The sequence below is a fragment of the Protopterus annectens genome, chromosome 9.part0 (assembly GCF_019279795.1).
Source record: "Protopterus annectens isolate FY-2018-M chromosome 9.part0, PAN1.0, whole genome shotgun sequence".
In the NCBI taxonomy this organism is placed as follows: domain Eukaryota; kingdom Metazoa; phylum Chordata; order Ceratodontiformes; family Protopteridae; genus Protopterus; species Protopterus annectens.
The window spans coordinates 1,478,476,087-1,478,502,544 of NC_056743.1; the positions used below are offsets into that span (position 1 = coordinate 1,478,476,087).

At 41.1% G+C, this 26,458-nt stretch overlaps 1 protein-coding gene across 5 annotated transcripts in view; it reads left to right on the plus strand.

Moving 5' to 3' along the window:
* WIZ (WIZ zinc finger) overlaps positions 1–26,458 on the plus strand; it is a 3,168,750-nt gene that overhangs the window by 1,358,709 nt on the left and 1,783,583 nt on the right. For all 5 annotated transcript variants that reach the window (XM_044084420.1, XM_044084417.1, XM_044084416.1 and 2 more), the window contains one exon: positions 1,831–4,514. In XM_044084420.1, coding sequence (XP_043940355.1) covers positions 1,831–4,514 — 2,684 coding nt within the window. The remainder of the gene's footprint in view (positions 1–1,830; positions 4,515–26,458) is intronic.

The window sequence follows — 26,458 nt, forward strand, 5'->3', positions numbered from 1 at the left end:
CAGATCCTGGAATTCTCTTCCCCAGCATAGTCTATCCTCCCCTAATACACATCATTTCAAACAGTTTCTATAAGAATATCTCTCCAGTCATTGGCAATGCTCCTGCACATCTCCAGGCTAAGTTTTCACACTTGCCTGTCACTGTTCATGTATATTTTCTCTCTCTTGGCCTCTTATACCTTGGCAGTTTGGCTTCTACCTTCCTTCAGTGTATGTGTATATATATATATATATATATATATATATATATATATATATATATAATATTAAAAATCTTATTGACTTTGTATTGAAGATCATTACTTGTATTTATAACTGTGATGTATTGATTTTGTGTTTATCTGCATGTATTTTTTTAATTTGTATTACCATTACTTGTACTGTCTTTGTATGTCACTTTACAAATGATGTAGTATGTAACTTTTTGGAGTTTTTTCCCCCGGGTCTGTACGAAAACAGGTTACTGGCCCAGTCGGACACTACCAGGTAATCAAATGTAAATAAATAAATAAAATAGTTATACATAGTACGTCCACAGCTAACAGTTATGGAATGTCAGCAGCCCCATGAACTGTGCTGTTCACTAATAGCACAGGTTTCAACATGAGAGACATCTTAGTGCTTCAGTAAAGAAGCACTTTGCTTACCACTGCTTTAGTTCCCTTTGCTTCATTGCCAGAGCATTTATTGAGTATGGCTTTGCTTTCAAAATCTGATGTCTGTTATTGTCATTGATGAGGTTACATTTATTATGTATCTGAGATGCAGGAGTAACATTTTTTAAGTAAACAACATTTTAATTTTAATTTCTTGTGCTTATTTTTTAGTGTGCTTTCTGTTAGGCAGAACCATGTTCGTACAGGTAGAAAGAACTGAGGGTCATTTTGCTGTGCATGCTTTTACACCTTGTATTTTTAGAGGCATGCCCCTACAAGTGTGGGAGTTATGATTGTTAGAAGAGCTACATAAGGGGGCATGGGATAAAAATAATGTGGAGGGCCTTCTTGAAGATCAGCAGATAAAGTGAGCAGAAATGTTTGTATTGTCATCTGAATTTCCGAGTTCATTGATAAAAATGTAAAGCAATGAAAACAGCTTAGAAATAATTAATTTTAACTATAGAAGTTCTTGCTGCTGTTTGTGGTAACTTTGTTATTTTAAAAATGAAACCTGCTTTTAAAATGTACTCATTTTATTTTTACTGTGTCCGTAAATAGAAACTGCATTGTGTCAGCTGTGTTTAGAAGTTGAGCCCCCCAAAACTGTCCCTTGCACCTAAACATTGTTTAATAATCGCATACTCACTTTTGTCTTGTTTGTTCCCTAGGGTTTGAAGCCAAGCTAATAGTGTGGTGAATATGTTTCCATACTCTGTGACCTTTGATAAATGAAATAACACGCATTCTGCTCTCTGTATGTCAACAACTGCTGTCAACAGCATCCTCACTTCATGTTGGCTGAAGACACACAACTTTGTTGTTCAGTGGGTGACTAGCAACCACTGGGACTTGTTTTCTGCTAAACAACCTTGGAAGGAAAACAGTCTGTTAGAATCTCATTCCTTTACCCTCTTTCAATTTTATTTTGCAGAGGAACTCATTTACCATTATATGTGGGTATTATTTAAAGATGAACATCTTTACTAGCTAAAAATGCATTATAATTTGTAGAATAAAATAACTCTTGCTTGCTCTTTACATTCTTGCATATTCCTTTTCTTCTGCAAGTGAAGACTTAAAATAGTTTGCATTCACAAATGCACCCTGACACACACGTTGCATTGGCCTTGACTGTGGTTACTGATGTTTGCTTTTTAACGATTTATTCTAGGCTCATAGATAAAGAAGTTTCAGAGCATCGAAATGGCTGTTACGTCTTAGAAAGTAACAAGTCCTCCAAAATTTCTGCCGTGGACAAAAGCAGCTCTAAGTTGCCTTCTGAAACACCTTGGGGCTTCTCAGTTAGAGATGCCAAAGAAGATTCCTTTTGTCAATTACAAGCACACAGGAAGAAAAGCCTTTCTTTAGAAATGACAGTCAGTAGAGATGACTCTTCTTCTGAAAGTGACGAACCTTCAGACCAGTCAATTTTGAACACTAAACTTGCACAAAATGCAGGAAGTTTTCCCCCAGTGGAAACCACTGGCATTTCTGCATCAGTACAAGACTTGTCACGAACTTTATCACATGGTCTGCTAACAGCAGCAGAGAACACTGACCATGCCCATAATGCCACAAAGTCTGTATCAGAAGGCGGTATCTTCACATCTGGTGCAAGCTATATGACCCTACCAACATACAGAGAACGAAAACCTACATCTGACAGCCAAGAGCATTTGAGTAAGAGTATAGAAAGGATGCAGTCTGGACACTGGATTTCTGAAATTTGTCAGAGTAGTCATAGTGACACATTAGAAAGTCCAAGCCTTAAAGATAAAAGAAAGCCATCAGATGTAGGGGCTAATTTGTCTCCTAGCCAGGAACAAGCTTTAAGAGAAAATCTTCCCATACGAAGCTCACAGACAGTAAAGGAAGCAGTAAACCCATACTCGTACATACAAAAATTAAGTGATAATGGATTGGCACAAAGAAAAACAGTTTTAACTGAAACTGAATTAAGCTCCCGTAAAGACAATACTGACTGCATGTTAGGAAGTGAAACCAGAGAGACCAGCATTGATGTTTCAGGTAGGAACAGGCATTGGAATTTGGGTAATGAAAAAGAAATGGTGCCAATTTCAATCAGAAATGACCCGATCTCATCTAAGCTGTATGGCACTGAGAGCACACCATACATTACTAGTGTTGTAGTGCATGAAAAGAAGGAAGATGGTGACTGCACTGAGGAAGAGAAGGACTTTGTCTTCACCTGCATAGAATGTAGCATTTATTTCAAGAAGAAAGAGCATTTAATTGAACATATGCAGCAGCATAACCAAACTCAAGACAAGAGTGGTACTGGAACTGCAGGTCAGAGTCAGTACTCCTGCACAGAATGTGGGTGGATCTTTGGAGACACGGACTCGCTTGAGCAACACCAAAGACTTCATCAGGAGTCTAGAGAGAGGTTCATGGAGGAAATTCAGAAACTCAATAACTTTACAGATGAAGGGAGGGATGCTAAGCTGCAGTGTTCCAAGTGCTTGTTTGGAACAAATTGCTCCAGAACCTTTGCCCAGCATTGTAAGACACACTCAAAAGACAAAAAACATCAGGAGTGGAATGCTGATTTAGTTGTTGGTGCCAGCCAAGACCAGCCCGACAGTCCAATTCAAAATGTTTATATGCATTCTGGTGAAACTGACTTTCCTTCCCAGCCACCTATGGAAAAAAGTGGAAACGATTGTTATACTTGCACTACATGCAGCTTTTCTACTGCTAGCGAATCCGTTTTGACGGAACACATAAAATACCGTCATACTGATCACTCCCAAGAAAATGATGTTTACAAGGAAAACACTGATTTTCCCAGTACCAGCAAAGATTCCTTCAGTCTTCCAAGGACAAACAAGTTTGAAGATGCAGGGTTTACATCAACTGAACTGAGCAGGAAAACAGATAACGCATCATCTTCTGTTGAAGAAAACCAGAGTATTCATGAAAATATAACCCCCTTTCCAAAAAGGCTACAAAGAGCCAGCAAAAGCTTTAGAATTCAAAGAGATGTTCATAGTTCACTGTATCAGAAAACAAAACCCCCTGGGTACTTTAGTACTCAGAAGAAGTTTGGTAACTGGAGCTTTCATTCAGCAGATGGCTATTACCATCAGCATCCTGGCACCAAAGTACATTATGGAGTACATCGAATTCAAGGCAAAGGTGCATTACATCAAACTGTTGTTAAGTCTGAAGATGAAAGAAAGCACCAGATGGAACAGGTCTTGGAAAGGCAGAAGGCAGACAGTAGACTTAAATGGTCAAGCGCTATGGATGCTGAAGGCAGAGAAGGTGACATTTATTCAGATTCTGATAAAACTTTAGCAAAACGCTCCTGGCGCTCATTTAAAGTCCCACAGACTGCTTTAGAATTGAAAAAGGATTTCAGTGCCATTTTGAGAAAAGCTGATTCTTTTTACCTCTCAGATGATCAGCAGCATCAGATACGAAACATGGTGCCCATTGTTGTTCTGGATCATATAGATCAGACAAACCCTTCACCTCAACCTGTAAAGGGATGGAAGCGGAAACTCTTATTTAAAAGGAGAAGGAAGAGAAGAGCATTTGGTCTCTCAGCAAAAGAACTAATGAAAGGTTATCATCCATCTGAGTTTGATCTTCCTTTTGATGACTGCTTAGACCCATCCCTTCTGAGCCCTGACTCTCCCTTGTTGAAGAATGAAGAGAAAAAATGCCCTTATTGTCCAGATAAGTTTCACAATGGGATTGGCCTAGCAAACCATATCCGTGGCCACTTGAATAGAGTGGGGGTGAGCTACAATGTTCGACACTTTATCTCAGCTGATGAGGTAAAAGCCATTGAGCAGAAGTTTTCATTTCAAAAGAAGAAGAAAAAAGGTAAAAGTAAGATCACTTATTTGTATTTGTTTTTCTATCTGCAGTTTATGGAACATTATCTTATTGTCATGGGAGGATCATACATTATTCAGAATTTGTTGGTAAAATTCAGAACCGTTTTAGGAAGGATGGTTACAAAATAAATGTAATGATGTATTCCTGAAATGTACAATGAATTATAACTGTATTGTATTCGCAGATGTATCTGATACTCTTTGTATTTCTAAATTTGCCAGAGTAATTGAGTATCGAGATTTAAATATTTACGTTGGAATGCCTCATAAATATTAATTTACCTTAGTCTAGAAATAATCTCCGAGAAGAATAAGCCCGATTATAATGCTGCAGGAACAAGCCAAAGTATTTTGAATTAACTGTGCCAGTGTGCAACCTAACCTGCATTGCCAAAGTTTCCTCGTGCAGCTCTGGTGGTGTGGCATTCCCAACTACTATACGCTATCTTAAAATGTTACTAAAAATTGACACATAGTCTACTGCTGTTTCATTTTTGTATTTTTATTAAAGATAAAACAATGGTGGCCTTAAGCCCTCCCTTGTTAATTTCCACTTTTAAAATAAAAAGCACTGTGGTGTAGTTTTCTAGTGTCACACCTTCATTTCCAGTTCCTACTAGTACAATAAAAAAACACTTTGGTAGTGTAGGTGGTCACTGTTGTTAAACTCTTAAACACAATTTCACTGAGAATATTATATAACATTAAAACTTTTTAAAACAAAAACACAATATAGCAAAAGAAGGAGCACTTGAATTTACTTTAGTAATTACTCAGAAATAGTGCCTCGGCATACACCTTGGAACCTGTAAAAGTGCATACCGAAGTTCTAGTTTCAAGTAGTTAAAGTAAATTGAAGTGGTGCTTGTTTCACCATATTGTTTTTGTTTTTAAAAGGTCCCTGTTGTTAAATTGTTACTCCTTTGGAAACAAGCTGTCTTAGTTTGTGCTCCCAATTATTGTCCTTAAAGTTGCAAATACCACTAATGGTCTTATTGCCCCTTCAGTCCTGACCCTTGAGTATGAGAGACAGCCTTAGTGATGTAATGTAACTGTTCACTGTTTTCTGATCTGTACACTTTGTGACCAGCATCCATGGTGGCTTAATGTACTTATTTCCTAATCCCTATCCATAATAAGTAAAGTGTTCCTAGTGATGACATGTACCACCTTCCTAAACCACATTCATAATGAATATATACACGCACACACACATATAAGGTTGCAGGTCAAAAGAGTAAATATAAGTGAATGCTTATATAAGCAAATGTTATTTTTAATTGTGTTTTTGCCAGCTGCTTTTTGTGCAATGTCACCTTGCAGCAGGGTCAGGGAATTGTCCTTACCCGACTGTTGTGTGATCTTAGAGTTGGTGTATATAATTAACAGGGTGTGAGGGGTCCAGGTATACTTTCCCTCTGCAAAAAATAGTTTTGTTGTTTTTGATCAGTTTTAGATTTGATCTTAAATGATCGCTGTTCATTCACTCTTCTGAGCATTCGATATTTGATGAATCACTCATTTTGTTATAAGTACACACACACCTCTCTCTCTCTCTCGCTGTATATGTGTGTGTGTGTGTGTGTGTGTGTGTATTTATTTGTAGTTATATACACACACACACACACACACACACATCATGGTATTCCAATAGTTGTACCTTCTGTCATGGACACACCTAACAACAGTCCATCCCCTACTCTATCATAAGTCCAGACACCTTGCCTTCACACCTCTGCAGGCATTTGTAGCTGACTGAGGATGGCTGGCCATACATCGTCTGGATTTTTTGGCATTTTTTACTTCATCTTCTCACCTAAGCCCTTTTGACTTTCCTTGGTCTTCAGGCTTCCCATCCATAATCCTTATTGGCTTTTCTGTGCATGCTTGTCCCATGCAGTGGGCATCTATGATGGTGCGGCTTTTGCCTCTATGACTGCTCCCACTTCATCAGCCCTGCCACAACTTGTACCCAGTCTCCACCATGGATTCAGAATGGGGTCTGCACTCTGGTTGTGTACTCCCCAAACTGAGGAGAGTAGCACTATTTTGTCAAGCCTGTCTCTCTCCAGTCAGCTTCTCTAATGTCTTGGTTGCTAAGGGAACCCATGACATTTGCACCATATTCAGAGCTTTATCCCTGTGTGCCATGGTACTGACCTTGCTTTCGCTTTTGAATTATTGTTAGCCGTGCTCATATGGAGACACTGTTAGACTGTTAGGAATTTTATTCTAGTAGGCAGTAGGCCTGGAGACTGGAATGGATAGATGGCGAGAGGAATATGATGCCACCAATGGCACATTTTATGATAATGATCTAGGGCCAAGAGTAAGTGCAAACAGTGCTGTAAATTGAGTAACAATTGACATGGCTAAACACTAGACCATGGGCATTCTTTAGAAGTCATACTCAGGAACTAAGAAGAGGATCAGACTATCAGGAGTACATGCTACAGTGTTTTTAAGAAAGGTCTAGATCAGAGGTCAGGAGGAGACAGCTCGTATACCACAAACATGTGAGCTGTGTCATGACCATATTAAAAAACTCTTCCAAACACTGAGTACTTTGAGGGAGTGTGGTATTCCATCCTTTAGCTTCTAAGTTTAATATTATCCATTCATAACTGTCCCATTAATTTCAAGGAAGTTGTACTCCTTGGTGCATGGCCTTTTAACATATTGCTTTGTAAGGTTTCTCACTCAGCTTGTCAAACTCTTTACAGAAGTATCTGCAGTAATATATGTTAAACACAGATGCTTGCTCAGTAGCAGTTTTCAGAGAGTATGATGGCAGCTTTTTCTTGTAGGATTTCTCACTTTGATCAACAAGTTATTTCCATTACTCTTCGTGTCCAGACAGCATTTTGGAACTTTTCCCATTTTTGCATAAAGTATTACAAATAACTGTGGTTGAAAGTGAAACCTGTTTCTAATAAAAAAAAAAAATATGTGGTTTCTTTAGATGGGCGGCCACGGTGGTGCAGTGGTTAGCATTGCTGCCTCACAGCAAGAGGTTCTCTGGTTCGATCCTCGGCTGAGGTGCCTTCTGTGCGGAGTCTGTATGTCCTCCCTGTGGTCGCGTGGGTTTCCTCCGGATGTTCCGGTTTCCTCCCACATCCCAAAGACATGCTGTAGGTGGATTGGACACTCTAAATTGGCCCTAGGTGTGAGTGCGTGTGTGCCTTCTGTGGAAGGTTGGGCGCCGGGCTGGCAACTCAACACCGTAAAACTCCACTGCTAATCCCGAGCGGACAAGGTGATCCGCTGTGGCGATCCCTACCCAGGAAAAGCCGAAAGAAGAAGAAGATGTGGCTTCTTTAGATATTGGAAGCAAATGTTGGCTGACATGCACTGGAATCTGTACAAGACATTTAGCTTACAGTACCACAAAAGGGTTCTTTTCATATGGTATTTTGAAAAGCTCAGGATTTTTTAAGTTACAGTTGCTTTATACTGTCAGAATTGTTTTCTTTACTTGGCCTTCATTAGGATAGTGAGGCTGCCAGTCACCACAGACTATTTAATGTGTGATATAAAAGCTTCGATCTAGTCAAATAGTATACAAATGCAAGCATAGGGAATCAAAACCTGGCTTTGCAAGGTATATCTTGTTTGTACAGTATTATGTTAGCCCGCTAGATGACACAGCTCTCCAGGTTAGCATTTTTGCAGGATGAAATTAAGTAATATGAAATTATTTGTGCTGAAAGAAGAAACATTCTTCCAGGTTGCCCTTTGAGAAAGTATTTACAGTCCACTTGCCATGGCAATAACTATTGTATGTCTAATGAAAAATCTTACTGTTTAAGGAAACAACCCTATCTTTGCAAGCTTATAATTAAGTCTTCACAGTGGCTTGTGTAACTAAATGAAGTAAGTGGCATTCTCATTAGCCACCACATGAAAGAATGTGCACTGACAATTCAAAGACTATTCCACTAATTCATTGGGAATATGGGAACTGTCAGTCATAAATGATATTACTGACAAGGGCTGTGTTTTCATGATCTGCACTGCTGCCAGAAATTAATATGTGACAGACAAGACTGTAATCCTACCGACAACCAGGGATATGGTCTCATGAGTATCACTGACTGCACTTGTATGTGGAGGCAGTTTGCTTTAGGAACATATAACAAATGTACAGTACTGCCTTAGGTATGAACAATAACTGCCACACACAAATAAGATTTACACTGAAAAGCTGTAGAGCAGAATTGCATCCACTGGCTTCACATGATCTTACCACCTTGCTGTCAGCTCAGTGCCTTTCAGTGTTATCTTACATAACTGAAAGGCAAGATAAGTTTGTGTGTGTATGTGCATGTGCACAGACAAAGTGCTTTCCATGAAGGAATAATAATACCTTTCTAGTGCCAGCAGCATATGCTATCTTTTGGTAATGCTGCCGCCAGCTACACCAGTTTAGTATACCAGGGAACACAATTAATTTTCACTCTTAAAATAATCTTCCAGTAATACAGTCAGATAGGTAGATCTGATGTTCTTCGTGTTTCACTGTTATAGTCATTACATTTGGGTAATCTGCTAGCAGGTTGCCCTCAGTCGGCGTGAATAACAAAGTCTTGGGTCCTGCATTGGTTGCTGTCTCCTCTTCCATGATGTCAGGTCATCAGGGGTATAAAACATGCAGCTGATGCCATTTTAATCAGTCTTTCTTGCCATGTGGTGCCTGAAGCAGAAGCAGTTCGCAAGTGCCAGTCGGCCGACTCCTGAAATTTTCGTTTTTGAGTTTCAGAACCAAAATCTTCAAACTAAAGCTAAGCACCCTGTTGGGGAAATTTTTTCTTACTCCTTACCGACCCCCAACCCAGCCCCCCCCCCCCCCTCCCGCTAAGAGGCCTAGGCAAGGCACTGATTATGAATCTTCAGATCAGGTTTCCATTTCTTCTGATTCCTCTTCTGGTCAGGAATTTTCTATTCCACCTTATGAGGATTCTGATGCAGAGGAATCCATCCCATCTGCATCTCCTCCTGAGGATTACTCTTTTGGAGAGACTTTGCATACTTTAAGGGAACATTTTCACTGGGAGAGTCAGGACTTCTCTGAATCAAAAAAGAGGCTTAGGGATTTCCTTCTTCTACCTCAGCATAGGCCTTTGGCAATACCTCCTGTATTAGACATTGTTGATGATGTGTTCTCGGAATCAAGCATGGCTCCTGATTCCCTGCCTCTGGCTCCTAGTAAGCCATACAGATATTACAGGGTTCCTGACTCCCACAAATTTCTTTTCAGAAATCCTGCTGCTGATCCTGAGGCTATTTCTCAGTGTCCCAAGGGTGTTAAGTCTTCTTCAGCCGAATGTCCTACCCAGACTGATAGAGATTCCAGGGCACTGGATAGATGGGGTAAGAAGGTTTATACATCTGCAACCTTGACAATCAGGGCTTTAAACTGCCAGTTTCATATGCTTAAATATCAACAGCATATTATGGGCTTACTGAAACAGAAAATTATGTTGATTTCTGATTGTATGAAAAATAAAGAGTTACAGGATTTATTGCATTCAGCAGAACAGGTTGGAAAGCATACTTTGCAATGTTGTTTTGATTCCTTGTAGGCCTCTTGCAGGGCCGCCGTAACTGGATCTGTGATAAGAAGGCATGCCTGGCTCAAGGAGCAAAATCTGCCTGATCATGTTAAAGCTAAATTGCTGGATTCCCCTTTACAGCATGATAGTCTGTTTGGTAATAAGGCAGAAGAGGTTTTAAAGAAAATGGAAGAGAAAGCTAAATCTATGCAAACTGTAAAAGATTTTTTGCAAGTGCAGCCACCCAGTTTCAATAGGCACTGACCTACTAAGAATTGGTCCTTTCCTGTGTCCAGTAGAGCCACTCAGGGCAAACCCAGGCACTCAAAAGGATCCAGATATCAATCACAGGGATCTTACACGTCAAAGCAATGGGGTGCCTCCACCTCCAAATCTGGAGGTAACAAAGCACAACCCTACAGTAAGCAGTCTCAATGACTTTCCTCTACCATCTCCAAGCACTTATCTTTTGGCAGTCCCCTTGGGGAGAAAACTAGCCCTTCATGCTCAAAATTGCCAGTTAATTACCCAGGACAAGTGGGTATTAAACATAGTATCCCAGGGGTACAGATTTCATTTCCTTACTTTGACAATTCCAAACAGATGGCCAGATCTGCCACAAAACCAGTGGGCAGAGGCCCAGAAACAAGTCATGTCCCTCATGGGTATGGGGGCTATTCAACCGGTACCAGAAAAGGAAAAAGGACAAGGATTTTATTCAAGACTTTTCCTGGTACCCAGAAAAGACAAATCTTGGTGTCCAATACTGGAGTTATCGATTCTGAACACGTTCCTGGACATTCCAAAATTCAAAATGCTGACTTTACAACAGCTACTGCCTATGCTAGGCAAGAGTGCCTGGTTGGCAACTCTAGACTTAAAAGAGGCATACCTGCATATCCCAATAAGGGAATCTTGCAGAAGATACCTCTGCTTCAAAGCAGGTTTTTTGCATTACCAGTTCTCCGCACTGCCCTTTGGCTTATCTACTGCACCCAGGGTCTTTACAAAGTGCTTGGCACCAGTAATTGCATTTTGTAGACACAAAGAAACATTCAAATTTATCCTTATCTGGATGATTGTCTCATTCAGGCAGAGGACAAGGACACTCTTCTTCAATATCTGGCATTTGTAAAAAGGCTTCTAGCATGCCTAGGGTACACCATAAACAAAAATAAATCACAACTGGTACCCTCTCAAATAATTACATTGCTGGGTGCAAGCTTGAATACACCTGCCCAGATGGCTTACCTCACGCCAGACAAACAAATGCAATTGACAACATACTTTAAACAAATGGCAACAAAAACCCAGTTATCGGCAAGACAAATTCTGCAGTTTTTGGGGTTCATGGCATCCTGCATTCTACTAATTCCATATGCAAGACTGCATATGAGGAAACTTCAGTGGTACCTAAAAAGCTTATGGAGTCAACATTGTCACAGCCTGGAAACAACGATTCCTCTCATTCCCTGCCTACAGCAGGAGTTTCTTTGGTGGGCAGAGACATGTCACCAACAAAAGGGACTGTCATTTACTCTACCCCCTGCCACCCAAACCCTAACTACAGACGCATCAGACTATGCTTGGGGGGCCCACCTGGCAGGGAGATGCATTCAGGTCAAATGGAGCCCAAACCAAATGCATCTACATATCAACCAGAAAGAAATGCTAGCTGTTCAGAATGCTCTGACAGCCTTCAAGGACTTACTTCATCCAGGACAACTACTGATAAAGACGGACAACACCACAGTTATGTGGTACATAAACAAGCAGGGGGGTACCCATTCCTACCTCCTTTGCAGACTAGCCATGGCCTTGTGGAACACAGCCTTGACTTACCAAATACATCTTCAAGCTCAATTCCTGCCAGGAAAGCAAAATACTCTGGCAGGTGACCTAAGCAGAAATCTTATGGACCCGCACGAATGGAAACTGGATCCACAAATCTTCAGCATGTTAACACAGAAATGGGGAAGCCCAAACATAGATCTATTTGCCTCTCCCCAAAACTATCAGTTGGACAAATTCTGCACAAGAACTCATCACAAAAAAGCATGGAAAGTGGATGCCCTACCCTTCAGCTGGAAAAACCTATCAGTCTATGCCTTTGCCCCTCTGCCTCTACTCTCCAAGGTCTTACTAAAAGTCAGACAGGAAAAACCAAAAATGATTCTAATTGCTCCGGACTGGCCTCGCCAACAATGGTACCCGCTTCTAAGAAATATGTCACACCTTCCTCCGTGGTACTTGCCTCAAACACCTCATCTATTGTCTCAGCAGAACTATCAAATTCTGCACACACAGCTCCAAACTCTGAATCTTGCAGCATGGCTAATCAACTAATTATTCAAACCACATCTCTCAGTAAACCTGTGATGGATGTCATTTTGGAAGCCAGAAGGTCTAGTGCTAGAAAATCTTATGCTGATAAATGGAAGAGATTCTGTGCTTGGAACCAAGCACAAGGAATAGACACAGTAAAGCCCAATATTCCTCAGATTTTACAATACTTAACTGAGATGCTTGACAAGGGCCTATCTTTTTCTTCAATAAAAATCCATGCCTCTGCCATCTCGGCTCATTACAACACTTCTGTTTTCTTATCCACTGCTAAAACAGTATCTCAGAGGGGCCAAAAATGTAAGGCCTCCCAGGAGAGCGCCAGCTCCTGCATGGGACCTCAGTTTTGTGCTGGAAAAACTCACCCTGCCTCCTTTTGAACCAGCAACTACTGCGGATATACCATTTCTTTCTTGGAAGACAGCTTTTCTTTTGGCAGTCACTTCAGCGAGAAGGGTTTCAGAACTACAGGCTCTTATGACAGTGGATCCTTTCATTATTTTTTTACCCGGACAGGGTGGCCCTCAGGACCAATCCTTCTTTTATGCCTAAGGTGGTATCCAGTGTGGCTCTTAACCAGACCATTCACCTGCCAACTTTTTTCCCAAATCCACAGAACAAGGGGGAGCGGATTCTGCATTCATTGGATGTACACAGACAACTAAGATTCTACTTAAACAGGGCAAAATCTCTAAGAAAGTCTGAGCAACTACTGGTAGCATTTGCTGCAGGGTCAGAGGGGAAGGCTATATCAAAGCAGACTATTTCTAAATGGATAAGCCATTGCATTCGTTTCTGCTACATGCATCATGGTAAACCTGTCCCCAAGAGGATCAGATCCCATTCCACCAGGGCTGCCTCTACTTCAGCAGCTTTTCTCAGAGGGGTATCTACCAGAGATATTCTAGAAGCTGCTACTTGGAGCTCAGTTCATACATTCACAAAGCATTATCATTTACCTCTCTTCTCTAAATCCAGGGCAGGCTTTGCCACTTCAGTCCTGCAGAGCCTTATAGCTGCTCCTAATGCTGTTTAGTTCCATCCATAGCTTTGGGATTCTACCCAAATGTAATGACTGCAACAGTGAAACACGAAGAACATAGTACAGTTGTGTACACTTACCATAAATGTAGATATTCGAGGGTATTCACTGTTGCAGTCCAGGTTACCCACCCGCCAGCCCCCTTTCTATACCTTTTCTTTCCTTCACTATACTCAAAAGCCTTTGTGGTGTATTTGCTTTTAGTTGAAGGTAAATGTTATGTTTCTAAGATGCATTTATATATTTACAGTTTATATATATATTTTTGCTCCCCATTTGGGGGGCACCTGATGTCTGGGGCAAGAAAAACTGATTAAAATGGCGTCATCTGCATGTCGTCATGGAAGAGGAGACAGCAACCGACGCAGGACCCAAGACTTTGTTATTTAGGCTGACTGAGGGCAACCTGCCAGCAGATTACCCAAATGTAATGACTGCAACAGTGAATACACTCGAACATCTACATTTATGGTAAGTTGTACACAACTGTACTTTACTCTTCAAACATTGGATGCACATACCCTTTTACTTATAAATACATTGTTAGGCACAATATGTTGAAGGTGAATCATGAAAGGCTTTCTTTAAAGTAATTAAAATTAAGATGTAAAGTTTGAAAATTAAATATACATGTAGCTGCTTATTTGTGCACAGGAATATGAAATAAAAGGGTTTGGACATACACATGGCAATTAGAAAACACTAGCTATCAGCTATATGTTCCTTCTGTCTACCTTTGATATCTAAAAGTGTGTTAGCATTGATATAAGACTCACAGACAGTGAATTCCAGGTGTAAGCTCTCAGCCTAAAGAGTCCATTGCACTCTTCAAAAGAAAGGTAAAAGACTGAGTGATCTCTTTATAGTTGCACTTTGAACTTGAAAGAGTCACTTCACTTGCAAAATGTCAAAACAATCTCCTGGAAATAGGTAATATTGAAAAAAATAGGTAATGCAATCCCTTTTAAACAAGTTTCCCATTCGAGTCCAGAGTTCTTTATGTCTTGTCAGATTTAGAATTCTTATCCAGTGAACGTAAATACAGAATCACTCACCTCTGTAGGAAGTTGCAGTCCGTTTATGGTAATAGCATTTGAAAGCAATTGTTAGTCTTAAAAAAGAAGAGTTCTGCATTTTCCAAAAAAAAAAACACCTTTTACACTTTACAGTCCTTACTGGCTACATTTTATCTGAAATGAAAATTGCAGGATTTGTAGAGATTTTCATTTTTTAAGAGTTAAATTAGTAGCATGGGTGCTGGAGGGACCAGTTGCTGGCAAATGGGAGTGAACTGCCAATACCAGTTTGCCTGTCCTGGGGAAAGGGAGGGAGTGTGGCACTCTGCAGTAGTAGCATGACGAGCCTGGTGAGCTTTGATCTGAAAGCAGGGTGCCACTTAGTTGGGAGTTAGTGCACAGCAAAGGATTGACTTAATGGTTAAGTTGTTTACCTCACAGATCCAAGGCACAGGGTTTATCACCTTAGGAAGTTTGACTAGTCTTAAATTGTCCTAGAAGGGCAGCCAGCCTAGTACTTACCTTTGAATCTATATGCAGATGGGGCCTCAGTTTAAGAGTGGGGAAGTGGTGTAATGTTTAAGATTCTCACCTTTGAAAAGGAAATCGGCTAAATTTAAAATGGCTCACAAGGGCAAGGTGGCCCATATGTGGAGGCTTGTATACACCTCCCAGAGGCAGTCATAGCACAGCTTGCACGGCTAGCACAAGGTGCTGATTTAGGGCATACTCACTACTCTGCAGCAGTATGATGCTGCACCACCTTCCTCTTTTCCCTTACCAGCCCTAGATGTTGGTTGGGTAAAGCCTTGGGAAGGATAAGTAGGACTTGTAGAATGAGGGAAAGAGCTGGTGGCAGCTGGTGGTCAGCTGTTTAAGCTGGATGGTGGTGGGGGTGAAGGTATATCTCAAGTTCCAGTGCCTAGTCCCCAGCCTTGGCAGACTGCCTGCATCTACATTACTGGTACTACTCCAGTGATAAATTGTCATGTTAAGTTGGGGGCTCACCCTGTAGCCATAAAGTAGCTTTTATGCTGAAAAAATGTTGATTCTTAGTGAACCTCTTTATGTTCAGAGAGAAAATGAAAATGGTTCTTCTCCCACTCCTGCTTAAGCTGGTCTTTGAATTTTGAAAACTCTCAAGAGTAGAACTAAACCATTATTCCACAAGATACTTGTATCTCAAACGTCATCTGGGAAGCTTGGCATTCTGCTCAGTGGTCCCACATAACCACATTAAGGGATTGTTATCTATAACTACTGTGATTTTTTTTACCATACAGGTAGAATTAAAGCCAGTGGGTAGTCCAAACTACTCCTAAATATTCCTTTTCTATGTCTGCATATAAGTCCTCTCATGGCAAATAACCACAATAGTGATACACTACTGAGTGTTCTCCTTTTAAAGAGACCTGGCAAATATTGCCCCAAGTTTGAGGTTTGAAGCATCTACCTGTTGAGTAAATGCTTGGCTATAATAAGGTCTGGCTAATACATAGAGTCTACTCAAAGCCTCCTTCAGCTTTTAGAATTCCTGCTAATAAGCTTTAGTCTTGATAACCTTATCCGGTATGTTTTATTGAGGAGTGGCTGTTATTCTGTTGTAAGGGACAGGCTTTTTTAATACCTCTCTGTCATGAGTAATGCATTTAGTTACTTCTTGGTAACAGGATAGGCCATGCTTGAATAGCCTCTACCTTTACCATCAGTGACCAAGATATGACATTCTATGATTCCAGTTTGATATTGTGTGCCTTAGTAGTTAATAGTGTCCTTTTTAGTGTACTCCTCACCTCCCTAACATGTTTAACATTTTCCACCAAAGCTGAGTAGAAGTAGCAGTATTACCTATGTAAACAAGAGCATAATTTCAATATTCTAACAAGATATGCTCTACCAGACTCTGGAAAGTTACTGGAGTATTTTGTCATCCCAAGCCACGTCATCGTGAATTTGTGCAATTCAAATGGGTAGACAAACCTAACTTCTCTGTGGCTGAAGCTTTCAAAGGTTTCTGCCAGTAACCTGTAGTCAGGTCAGTAATTGATATTTAGCCCAAATCATTTGCTCCAAAGTTTTGTTTGTTTTGGGCATGGGGGTAAGCATCTGACTCTGTGCAACTTTTTAGTTTCCTTTAGTCAACACAAAACCTGGAATTCCCATTCTTTTTGTGGTGCAGGCACTCTTAATGAGGCCCAGGGACTGTTGGATTCATGGATTTCCTCCAGATCCAGCATCTCTTGCAGATGTTCATCGTGTTACCCTGCTGTAGTCATCACACTAGTGTTATCCTGCCATCAGGCGGTCCCGCAGTCGGCCTGAATTCCAAAGTCTTGGTCCAGCGTCGGTTGCTGTCGCTTCCTCCCTGACGTCAGAGTGCCAGGGGTATATAAGAGGCATCCAACGCCATTTTCTTCAGTCTTTCTTGCTGCACGGTGCCCGAAGCAGAAACAGAAGCAGTTCGCAAGTGCCGGTCGGCCGACACCTGATATTTTCGATTCGAATTTCAGTCCGAAGTCTTCAATAAAGCTAAGTACCCCGTTGGGGAACATTTTCTTGCCTCAGTCCGATGTCAGAAAAAGTTAACAATTACATTTCTTGTGGGAAGCAAATACCTCATAAGGACTTCCATTCCTATTGTATTCCTTGCCTAGGCCCAGACCACGACATCACAGGTTGTCGGTTTTGTGCTAGGTTTAATAAACAAACTATCAAACGCCGTTTTGACTTCGCACGACATTACTTTGGTAGGAAATTTAATTATATCATGCCGTCGGAGCAGTCGACGACCGGCATACATAAAAAACGCAAGGATAAGGACAGGCAGCCTAGGAACAAGCCAGACTCCGAGGCTTCTGCTGGGCTTGTCGCCGGTTCTCTGGTTTTCAGTGAGGCGCCTACGCAGCCCCTGACGACCGCAGAACTGGAACCCCATACAGCTGCGGATTCTCAAGCAGAGTCTACTAGGTCGACGCAGCCATCTTCTGACACCGGAGCAGAAATAGACCCCGGTGCAGTGGAAACACCTTCAGTTGCAGAAGGTGTCTTCAGACCGACTACACTCACCATTAAATCTTATGCTAAGCTTAAAACTCCTTTAAAACCTAAGAAGACTGTACATCAGTCTACAGTTCAAGGCCCCATGCCTAAGAAACAGATGCTTAAGATGGCTGAAGATTTGATTACCCTAATCAGGGGTTCCCATCCCCCTCCTGATTAAAGACCAAGACAAGAGGAGGATTACGCTTCCTCTGACCAGGTTTCAGTTTCCTCAGATTCTTCTGTGGAACAGGATTACACTTTTCTACCTTATGAAGACTCTGATACTGAAGACTCTATTCCCTCAGCATCTCCCCCTGAAGACTACTCTTTTGGGGAAACTTTACGTACCATGGGGGAACATTTCCATTGGGAAGGCCAGGACTACTCTGATTCTAAGAAAAGGCTCCGAGAGTTCCTTTTACTGCCCCAGCACAGACCTCTTGCTATCCCTCCAGTTTTAGATATTGTGGATGATGTTTACTTGGAGTCTAGTTTAAATCAGGACTCTCTACCTCCTGCTCCAGCCAAACCAGACAGATACTACAGAGTACCTGACTCACACAAATTCCTTTATAAAAGCCCTGTGGCTGACCCAGAAACAATTTCCCAGGGTCCTAAGGGAGCTAAAGCTTCTATGGCTAAAAATCCTGTGCCCTCCGAAAGGGACTCCAGAGCCCTAGATAGATGGGGAAAGAAAATATACACCTCAGCAACTCTGGCTATGAGAGGATTAAATTGTCAGTTTCACATGCTGAAATGTCAGCAATTCCTAATGTCTCAATTAAAACAAAAAATGAACACACTGAACAGTCTGAATTCAAGGAAATGCAGGATCTGTTGCATGCAGCTGAACAGGTGGGCAAACATACTTTACAATGCGGATTTGATTCGTTGGAAGCTTCGTGTAGAGCAGCTGTTACTGACTCTGTCATACGTAGACATGCTTGGTTAAAAGAACAAACCCTTCCTGATCATGTTAAAGCAAAATTATTGGATGCACCTTTACAGCAGGATGTATTATTTGGTGTCAGAGCAGAAGAGGTTTTAAAGAAAATGGAGGATAAGGCAAAGTCTATGCAGATGGTCAAGGATTATTTGCAGACAACTGGCATATCATCACAAAAGACAAATGGGTCCTAAACATTGTCTCTCAAGGATACAGACTCCACTTTCATACCTTACCAAGGATAAAAGGAATGCCAAGGCTGCCACCAAATCAGTGGGCAGAGGCACAAAAACAAATTACAGCTCTCGTAGACATGAGAGCCATTCAACAAGTACCTACACAGGAGCAAGGACAAGGATTTTACTCAAGACTCTTTCTAGTCCCAAGAAAGGACAAAGCATGGAGACCCATTCTGGATCTTTCAATTCTGAACACCTATCTGCAAGTACCAAAATTCAAGATGCTAACACTACAGCAGCTTCTTCCCATGCTGGGCAAGAATGCTTGGCTAGTAACGTTGGACCTCTAGGAGGCATACCTGCATGTCCCTATCAGACAAAATTGCAGAAGATACCTCTGCTTCATTGCAGGTTCAACGCATTATCAATTCTCTGCACTGCCCTTTGGCTTATCTACTGTGCCCAGGGTCTTCACAAAATGCCTGGCACCAGTAATTGCATATTGCAGACAAAGAGGAATTCAAATATACCCATACCTGGACGATTGCCTTATTCAAGCAGAAAGCAAGGACATTCTTTTAAAGCATCTGACATTTGTCAAACACCTTCTAAGTTGCCTAGGGTACACAGTAAACTAAAAGAAATCAAAACTAGTGCCCTCACAAAACATAATATTCCTGGGTGCCAGCTTGAATACAACGGCCCAGATGGCTTATCTCATGCCAGACAAGCAACAACAGCTGACTCAATAATTCAAAATAATGGCAACAAAGACCCAACTCCCTGCAAGAAAAATTCTGCAGGCCTTGGGATTCATGGCATCTTGCATACTACTAATACCATTTGCAAAACTGCATATGAGGAAATTACAATGGTACCTGTAAAGCGTATGGACTCAGCACAGCCACAGTTTGGAAACAATGATACCACTCATTCCCTGCCTTCAACAGGAGTTTCTATGGTGGGCACAGGCATGTCACCTCAACAAGGGTCAGCCTTTCATCTTACCCACAGCCAGGCAAACTATGACAACAGATGCATCGGACTATGCCTGGGGAGCACACATGGCAGGACAGTGCATTTAGGGCAAATGGACTACAGATCAGAGGCATCTGCATATCAATCAAAAAGAAATGCTAGCAGTTCAGAATGCCCTAACAGCTTTCAAGGACCTCTTACACCCAGGACAACTAATAATAAAGACGGACAATACCACATAAACAAGCAAGGGGGCACACATTCCTACCCTCTGTGCAGGCAAGCAATGACCTTGTGGAACACTGCACTGTCTTACCAGGTTCAATTACAAGCACAATTCCTGCCAGGAAAGACAAACACATTGGCAGACGACCTAAGCAGAAACATCATGGAGCCACACGAGTGGAAACTAGATCCACAAGTATTTGCAATGATGGCTCAAAAATGGGGACGCCCAGACATAGATCTGTTTGCCAGCCCCCAAAACTACCAACTTCAAAAATTTTGCACAAGGACATTCCATCCACAAGCTTGGAAAGTGGACACCCTCTCATTCAGTTGGAAAACATTAACAGTGTATGCCATTCCACCACTGCCTCTTCTAGCAAAGGTACAGCTGAAAATCAGATTAGAGAGGCCACAAATGACACTCGTTGCACCAGACTGCCCACGCCAGCATTGGCATCCAATTCTAAGGAACATGGCCCACTGCCCACCATGGATTTTACCACAAATTCCTCACCTGCTCACCCAGAGAGACAATCAGATACTACACAGCCAGCTCAAGACTTTAAACCTGGCTGCATGGCAAATTACCTAAACAACCAGCCAACACCGCTATCCAAAGCTGTTATGGATGTCATTCTGGAGGCCAGGAGGCCCAGCACCAGGAAAACCTATTCAGACAAATGGAAAAGATTTTGCGCCTGGAACCAGGCTAAAGGCCAAAATCCCTTTGATCCAAACATTCCTCAGATTCTACAATATTTAACTGAGATGTTGCACAAAGGACTTTCCTTTTCATCTGTTAAGATCCACACCTCAGCAATTTCAGCTCATTACATCACGGATCCTCCTTTATTCTCACATCCACTCCTAAGACAGTACCTCAGAGGGGCTAAGAACATAAGACTGCCAAGGAGAGCACCAACACCTACTTGGGATCTCACCTTTGTTCTGGAAAAGCTTACACTGCCACCCTTTGAACCAGCTTTTTCAGCTGATTTAAAATTTCTTTCATGGAAAACTGCCCTGCTACTAGCAATAACCTCAGCTAGAAGAGTCTCAGAGCTACAGGCACTAATGGCAGTGGAGCCTTTCCTCATTTTTCATCAAGACAGAGTCTCTCTACAAACTAACCCTTCCTTTATGCCAAAGATGGTATCCAGTGTGGCCCTAAACCAAACCATTCATTTGCCCACCTTTTTCCCAAATCTCCAGAACAAAGGAGAAAGACTCCTGCACTCTTTGGACATTCACAGGCAATTACGTTACTACTTGGATAAAACTAAGGCTTTCAGGAAAAACTGACCAGCTCTTTGTAGCCTATGCTACAGGATCACAAGGAAGAGCTATCTCAAAACAGGCCATTTCTAAATGGATAGGGCTTTGCATACGTCTCTGCTACATGCATTATGGGAAACCGGTACCTGCTAACATTAGGTCCCATTCCACCAGGGCTACAGCTACATCCGCAGCCTTTCTCAGGGAAGTGCCAACCAAGGATATTCTGGAAGTTGCAACTTGGAGTTCAGTGCACACCTTCACCAAACACTATCACTTACCGCTATATTCTAAGACTAGAGCTGGTTTTGCCACTGCAGTTTTGCAGGGCCTACTAGCTTCTTCTAACCCTGTTTAACTCCACCTCCCATCCTTAGCTTTGGGATTCAACCCAAGTGTGATGACTGCAGCAGGGTAACACGATGAACATAGTACAGTTTTGTACCTACCATAAATGTAGATGTTCGAGTGTTCACCCTGCTTCAGTCCAGGTTACCCTCCCTCCATCCCGTCTGAACTAGCTGAACGTAGCTATACCACTCTATCATATATTACCTCTGTGGTGTATTTGCTTGTGCCTAAAGGTATTGTTTTATTTTTATCTAGCTATATATATATATTTTTTGCCTACCTATTGGGGGCACCTGACATCTGGGGCAAGAAAAAACTGAAGAAAATGGCGTTGGATGCCTCTTATATACCCCTGGCCCTCTGAAGTCGGGGAAGAAGCGACAGCAACCGACGCCGGACCAAGACTTTGAAATTCAGGCCGACTGCGGGACCGCCTGATGGCAGGATAACCCTAGTGTGATGACTGCAGAAGGGTGAACACTCGAACATCTACATTTATGGTAGGTACAAAACTGTACTTTCCCTATATATGGTTTGACTGACTTACTCAGGCAGTCTATAAGGAGCCTAACTAGCAATTGCATCCCTGTTTCCAAATGGAGCTTTACCAGGTGCATACACCCTGGCTTAGCATGGAACATGTTCTCACTGTCTTGCAGTACTGCTTGGATTTCCTGAACCTGGGTCAGGGAGTAGCTACTGTGATGGAACTACCTCATCTATTGAAATGTCAAACCAAGCCTTAGTGATAAGGTCTGTCACAAGTGTGCTGGCTGGTAGCTTAGCCTGTAAAGAAACAGGCCAGCATGCATAGATGTTGGCGTACCATGGGTTCAATTCCAGACAGGGGAAGCATTTATTATATACACTGGGGTAGCAAACTATGTCCCTTATGGAGAGGGGAAATCTGTAAACTACTCAAGGCATAGACACAAACCTATGCCATCCTTTTGCCCCTGAGGGCCATATATTGTGTAAAATCAGGTTATATTGGCTAGGCTTTTAAGGGCTGTTATGCTGTTAACCTAGTCATCTCCTATGAACCTATGAACAAGATGTGCCTCTGATTCCTTCTGTAACTCACTGCAGATACTGAGTACCAATGTATCTCTGTTGTTGCAGGGCTTTATCATGTTAACATGGCAGATTATTGTTTTTGCTTCTTCCCTGACAACTCCAACTTGTAATCAACTTTGCTTACATTCCTTACAACGGTAAAATATATATCTTGCGCTGCCTACAGGTTATTATTTTAAACCAGAATAATCTTCATCACCCTTTGTCCTGAGTATTATCTATCAGAAAGAGTTGGGTGAGTTTCCTGATATAATAGCCAAGTTTCCCACAATAGTATAAATACCACCTCAGGTCTCCCCTGAAAAGAGGCCACTACCCTAATGGGATTAATCTGGTCAAAAATGATAACTAGATAAAAATAGTAAGTAAATAAAACATATTCTCTGGTTCTAGCTACTCAGTTATACTAGACCTATTGCTGTTGATGCATCTGTGCAGCACTCCTGTGCCAAACCCTTGAGCCCCTTAAGTCTAATTTTGAAATTTGGGATATAGTCCGCAACAGACTCCTTGTGGAGACACAGTCACCCATTCATCAGAAATTAGTTGGGGGGGGGCCTCTTTCTGTGGCCATAAAGTAGCTCAAATGCTGAAAAACTTGTGGATTTTAGTGTACCATTTTGTATGTAGAGAGGAGATGGGACAGGTGCTTGTCTCACTCCTATTTAAGGTGGTCTGTGAATGCTGTCAGTATGATCTCAAGAGTAACTTTAAACCATTATTGCCCAACATGTTATAACTGGGCTTGGCTGGAACATCACAGGGGTATTTACATTTGGTTGAAGGTATTGAGACTCGTTCAATAATGCTGTCCAACTGTACACCTATAAGAGCTAAGATAATGATACAAGAAACTAAACAAAAAGAAATGTATTCACATTTCCATACATTTTTAAATGGAGGAATTGAAATGGGTAACTGGTAAAAACAGAGAGTTTTTAGGGCTATGAAAAAAATGCTTCAACTTATCTATTTCAAGTCAAGAACTTTATTATTTGACTAAATGCTTGTGGGTGATGGTTTATTTGTAAGTGGTTATGAATTTTATCTGTGTATCATACCTCTTTACTGTGTAGTCTTGGAATGGGGACTGATTTGAGATAGGTGCTACAATTTAAACATTTAAAAGCTGGCTTATTTTATGGGCTAGCAGTAAAGTGTGTTTCTGCTTTGTTAGTTTTGACTAATTAGAGACAGTGTACTTTAGAGTTTAGGAAATGGATAGTTGGTGATGTAGAATTACTGTTTACCTCAGTCTGAAAAAAATGTTTGTGTGTGTGAGTGTCATGGTTTATAGATCCATAGCTGTACATACATGTATACAAAATAACTTAGGTTGGGCAGATTGAATTGGAGGGCATTGTGTTCGATCTGAGGTGAATGAAATCCTGGGGAGCCAGTGATTATACTTCTGATCTGTAGCTGGGGCGTATGGAGCTTATATTGGTGTGGTAGGACTTGCTATTACCCAAGGCAGTAGTGTAGATTTACCACATTCCGTTAAGGCCAGCCACCCTTTGTATTTCACTGGCTACCAGTGGTGGCAGTGAAACCTCATATTGCTGGTTCCATTGCATGTTCATATGTCAATGTCAGTAGTGTGAGAGTTAAAACCAATAGCCCCTGTTCTTCAAAGGTACGTGAGTTTATTTAGACAAACCATTTCATTTTTTTTATTCTAAAGGTTAAGCAGACCCTGTCCAGATGGACTGCCAATTACATAGTGTTTTGTCAGTCAGCTAATCGCCCATTAACTAATGTAGTGAAAGGACATTCCACCAGGGTTGGCGACCTCTATTGAATGTTTCAGGAATGTTTCCATGGCAGATTGTTCTGCCGTGATCCTTTTCTGTTAAGTAAACACTGTAGTTCGAATCTTCATTCCAGATGCAGTGTTTACATTGGTATGTCTGCTTCAGGAGTCCACCTTCTGGGGACTCTCTGATGCTTAAGCATGGTGGTACATGCAAGTCACTTCGGCACTCTACCTTTTAATTACATTTTTTAAAGTGTGTTTTTGTTGTAGTTTTACTTGCTTAGCTATTTAATGTTCTTGGAGGAGTTTCTGTCTGAATTAACACTGAATGAAGAATTGATCTGCCAAAAAACATTTTGGTTAAATATCTGTCACCTAAAAATGTTAAGGTGATAAACACCCAACAGACTTCTTGAAGTAGTAGCATATGATAAATATGTAATCAAATTTAAGATGTCTGAACTGAAGCATTTTTGTACACAGCTGATTAACAGCCAGGAGAAGTTGCATCTAATTGCATGTAATAGTGTTAGACTTCATACTGTGGGAAACTGATGAAAATGGATTCTAGGAGTGATGGCCTTAAGAATACAGTAGAAGAACTAACATCATAGGCAGGGTCAATATCTCAGCACTTAAGTGAATAAGGACAAGCCTTGATGGAATAATCTTTGAATAGCTACTTTTCCAGAGCACAGAGTAGGTAGGAATATTATAGGCTGGATAACAAAGAATTTAGTAGCTTTGATCAGTGTATTGTCATTTGATCCTCTTTGCTTTGATGGAACTCACCAGCTATTGCATCCAGATCCTAAAAGAAATCCACATCTTCCTTGCATTACAGGAGCTCATTCACTGTTGCATTTACCAAATCCAACAGGCACAGTTATCATTCATTTTAATTCATTTCAACAGAAGGAGAACATCCTGAAACAACCATGATCATAATTTTCTGTAATGCTGAATACACTTCAACTGTTTTACCCGTAATTTCTATGTTAAGACCCACAAGAAAAGACAACAGATACATGCTTTAAAAAGCATAAGGTAAATGTTCAGCTAAGGAATTCTTTAAACTCTGTGGCTTTGTTCATAATGACGTTTTCCTGTATTGCCGAAGGATGTGTTTTAAAATATTCCTGTTATATGCTAATTAATAAAGGTCCTGGCAGTGAACATAAGTTGATTCTTTGGACAGTTATCGACATGGTTTGGTTTCACCTACAAGAACAGAACCTGCTCCTCTGATTCTCAAAAAGGAAAGAAAGGCTCACTGTGCTAGTGCCTCGGTTAGTGTAGGAATGAGTTCCTTTAACTTCTTATAGGCTTACTTCAAACAGAGTGGGCAGAGTAAAACAAGACTGAGAAGATCGCTTATGCATGGGCTACACAGCGGCAGCAATTTCAGTTTTGCCTTTCTTCATTTTAGATGCAGAGTAAACCTTCAAATGCAGATTAGCATGCACTCTACTTTTTCTGCCTGGTGTTACTGTGTCAGCTAGTTGCTTCTGGAGCTATTCTCATTTATGGAACCACTTTTAGTTTTGGTTAGAACCATGGCAGAATCAGATCACAGCATAACCTACATCCTTTGTATGTTGTTATAGTTTTATGTCATATTTATTTGCTGATAAACAATTTAGTACAATTTAGTATTTTATGTTTTTTTCGTTCATTCACTGATTACTCTAATCTGGTGTGGGGACGTAGGTGAAATGCAGCCTGACCTGACAGTCAGTGGTTTCGAAGCAAATGAATTAAGTCTGAATTCACAACAGACACACACACAGTGCATTCCTGCAGGTATTTTTTGTAAGGTCAACGGTTCACTACAGAGTATCTTTTTTAGTTGCTGTCTGCATAGTTTTTTTTTTTCTTCCTATACAGTTGATTGAAAATAGTTGTATTTATGGTAGTAGAGTCAGAAGTCTTCTGGAAAGCTAATTGGACTTAATATTATTTACACATTTAAAAGCCCAGATCTAGACTTTGCAAGAGATGTACATATTACCATTGGAGTACAGCAGACTCTTTAAATTTGATTTTCAGTTTAACCTTCTTACAGTTTGGCAGATAGCTATACTGGCAACTGATTAATTTAACGGTTTGATTGTAGGAACTTGCAGCGGTAGACAGAAGTGGCTT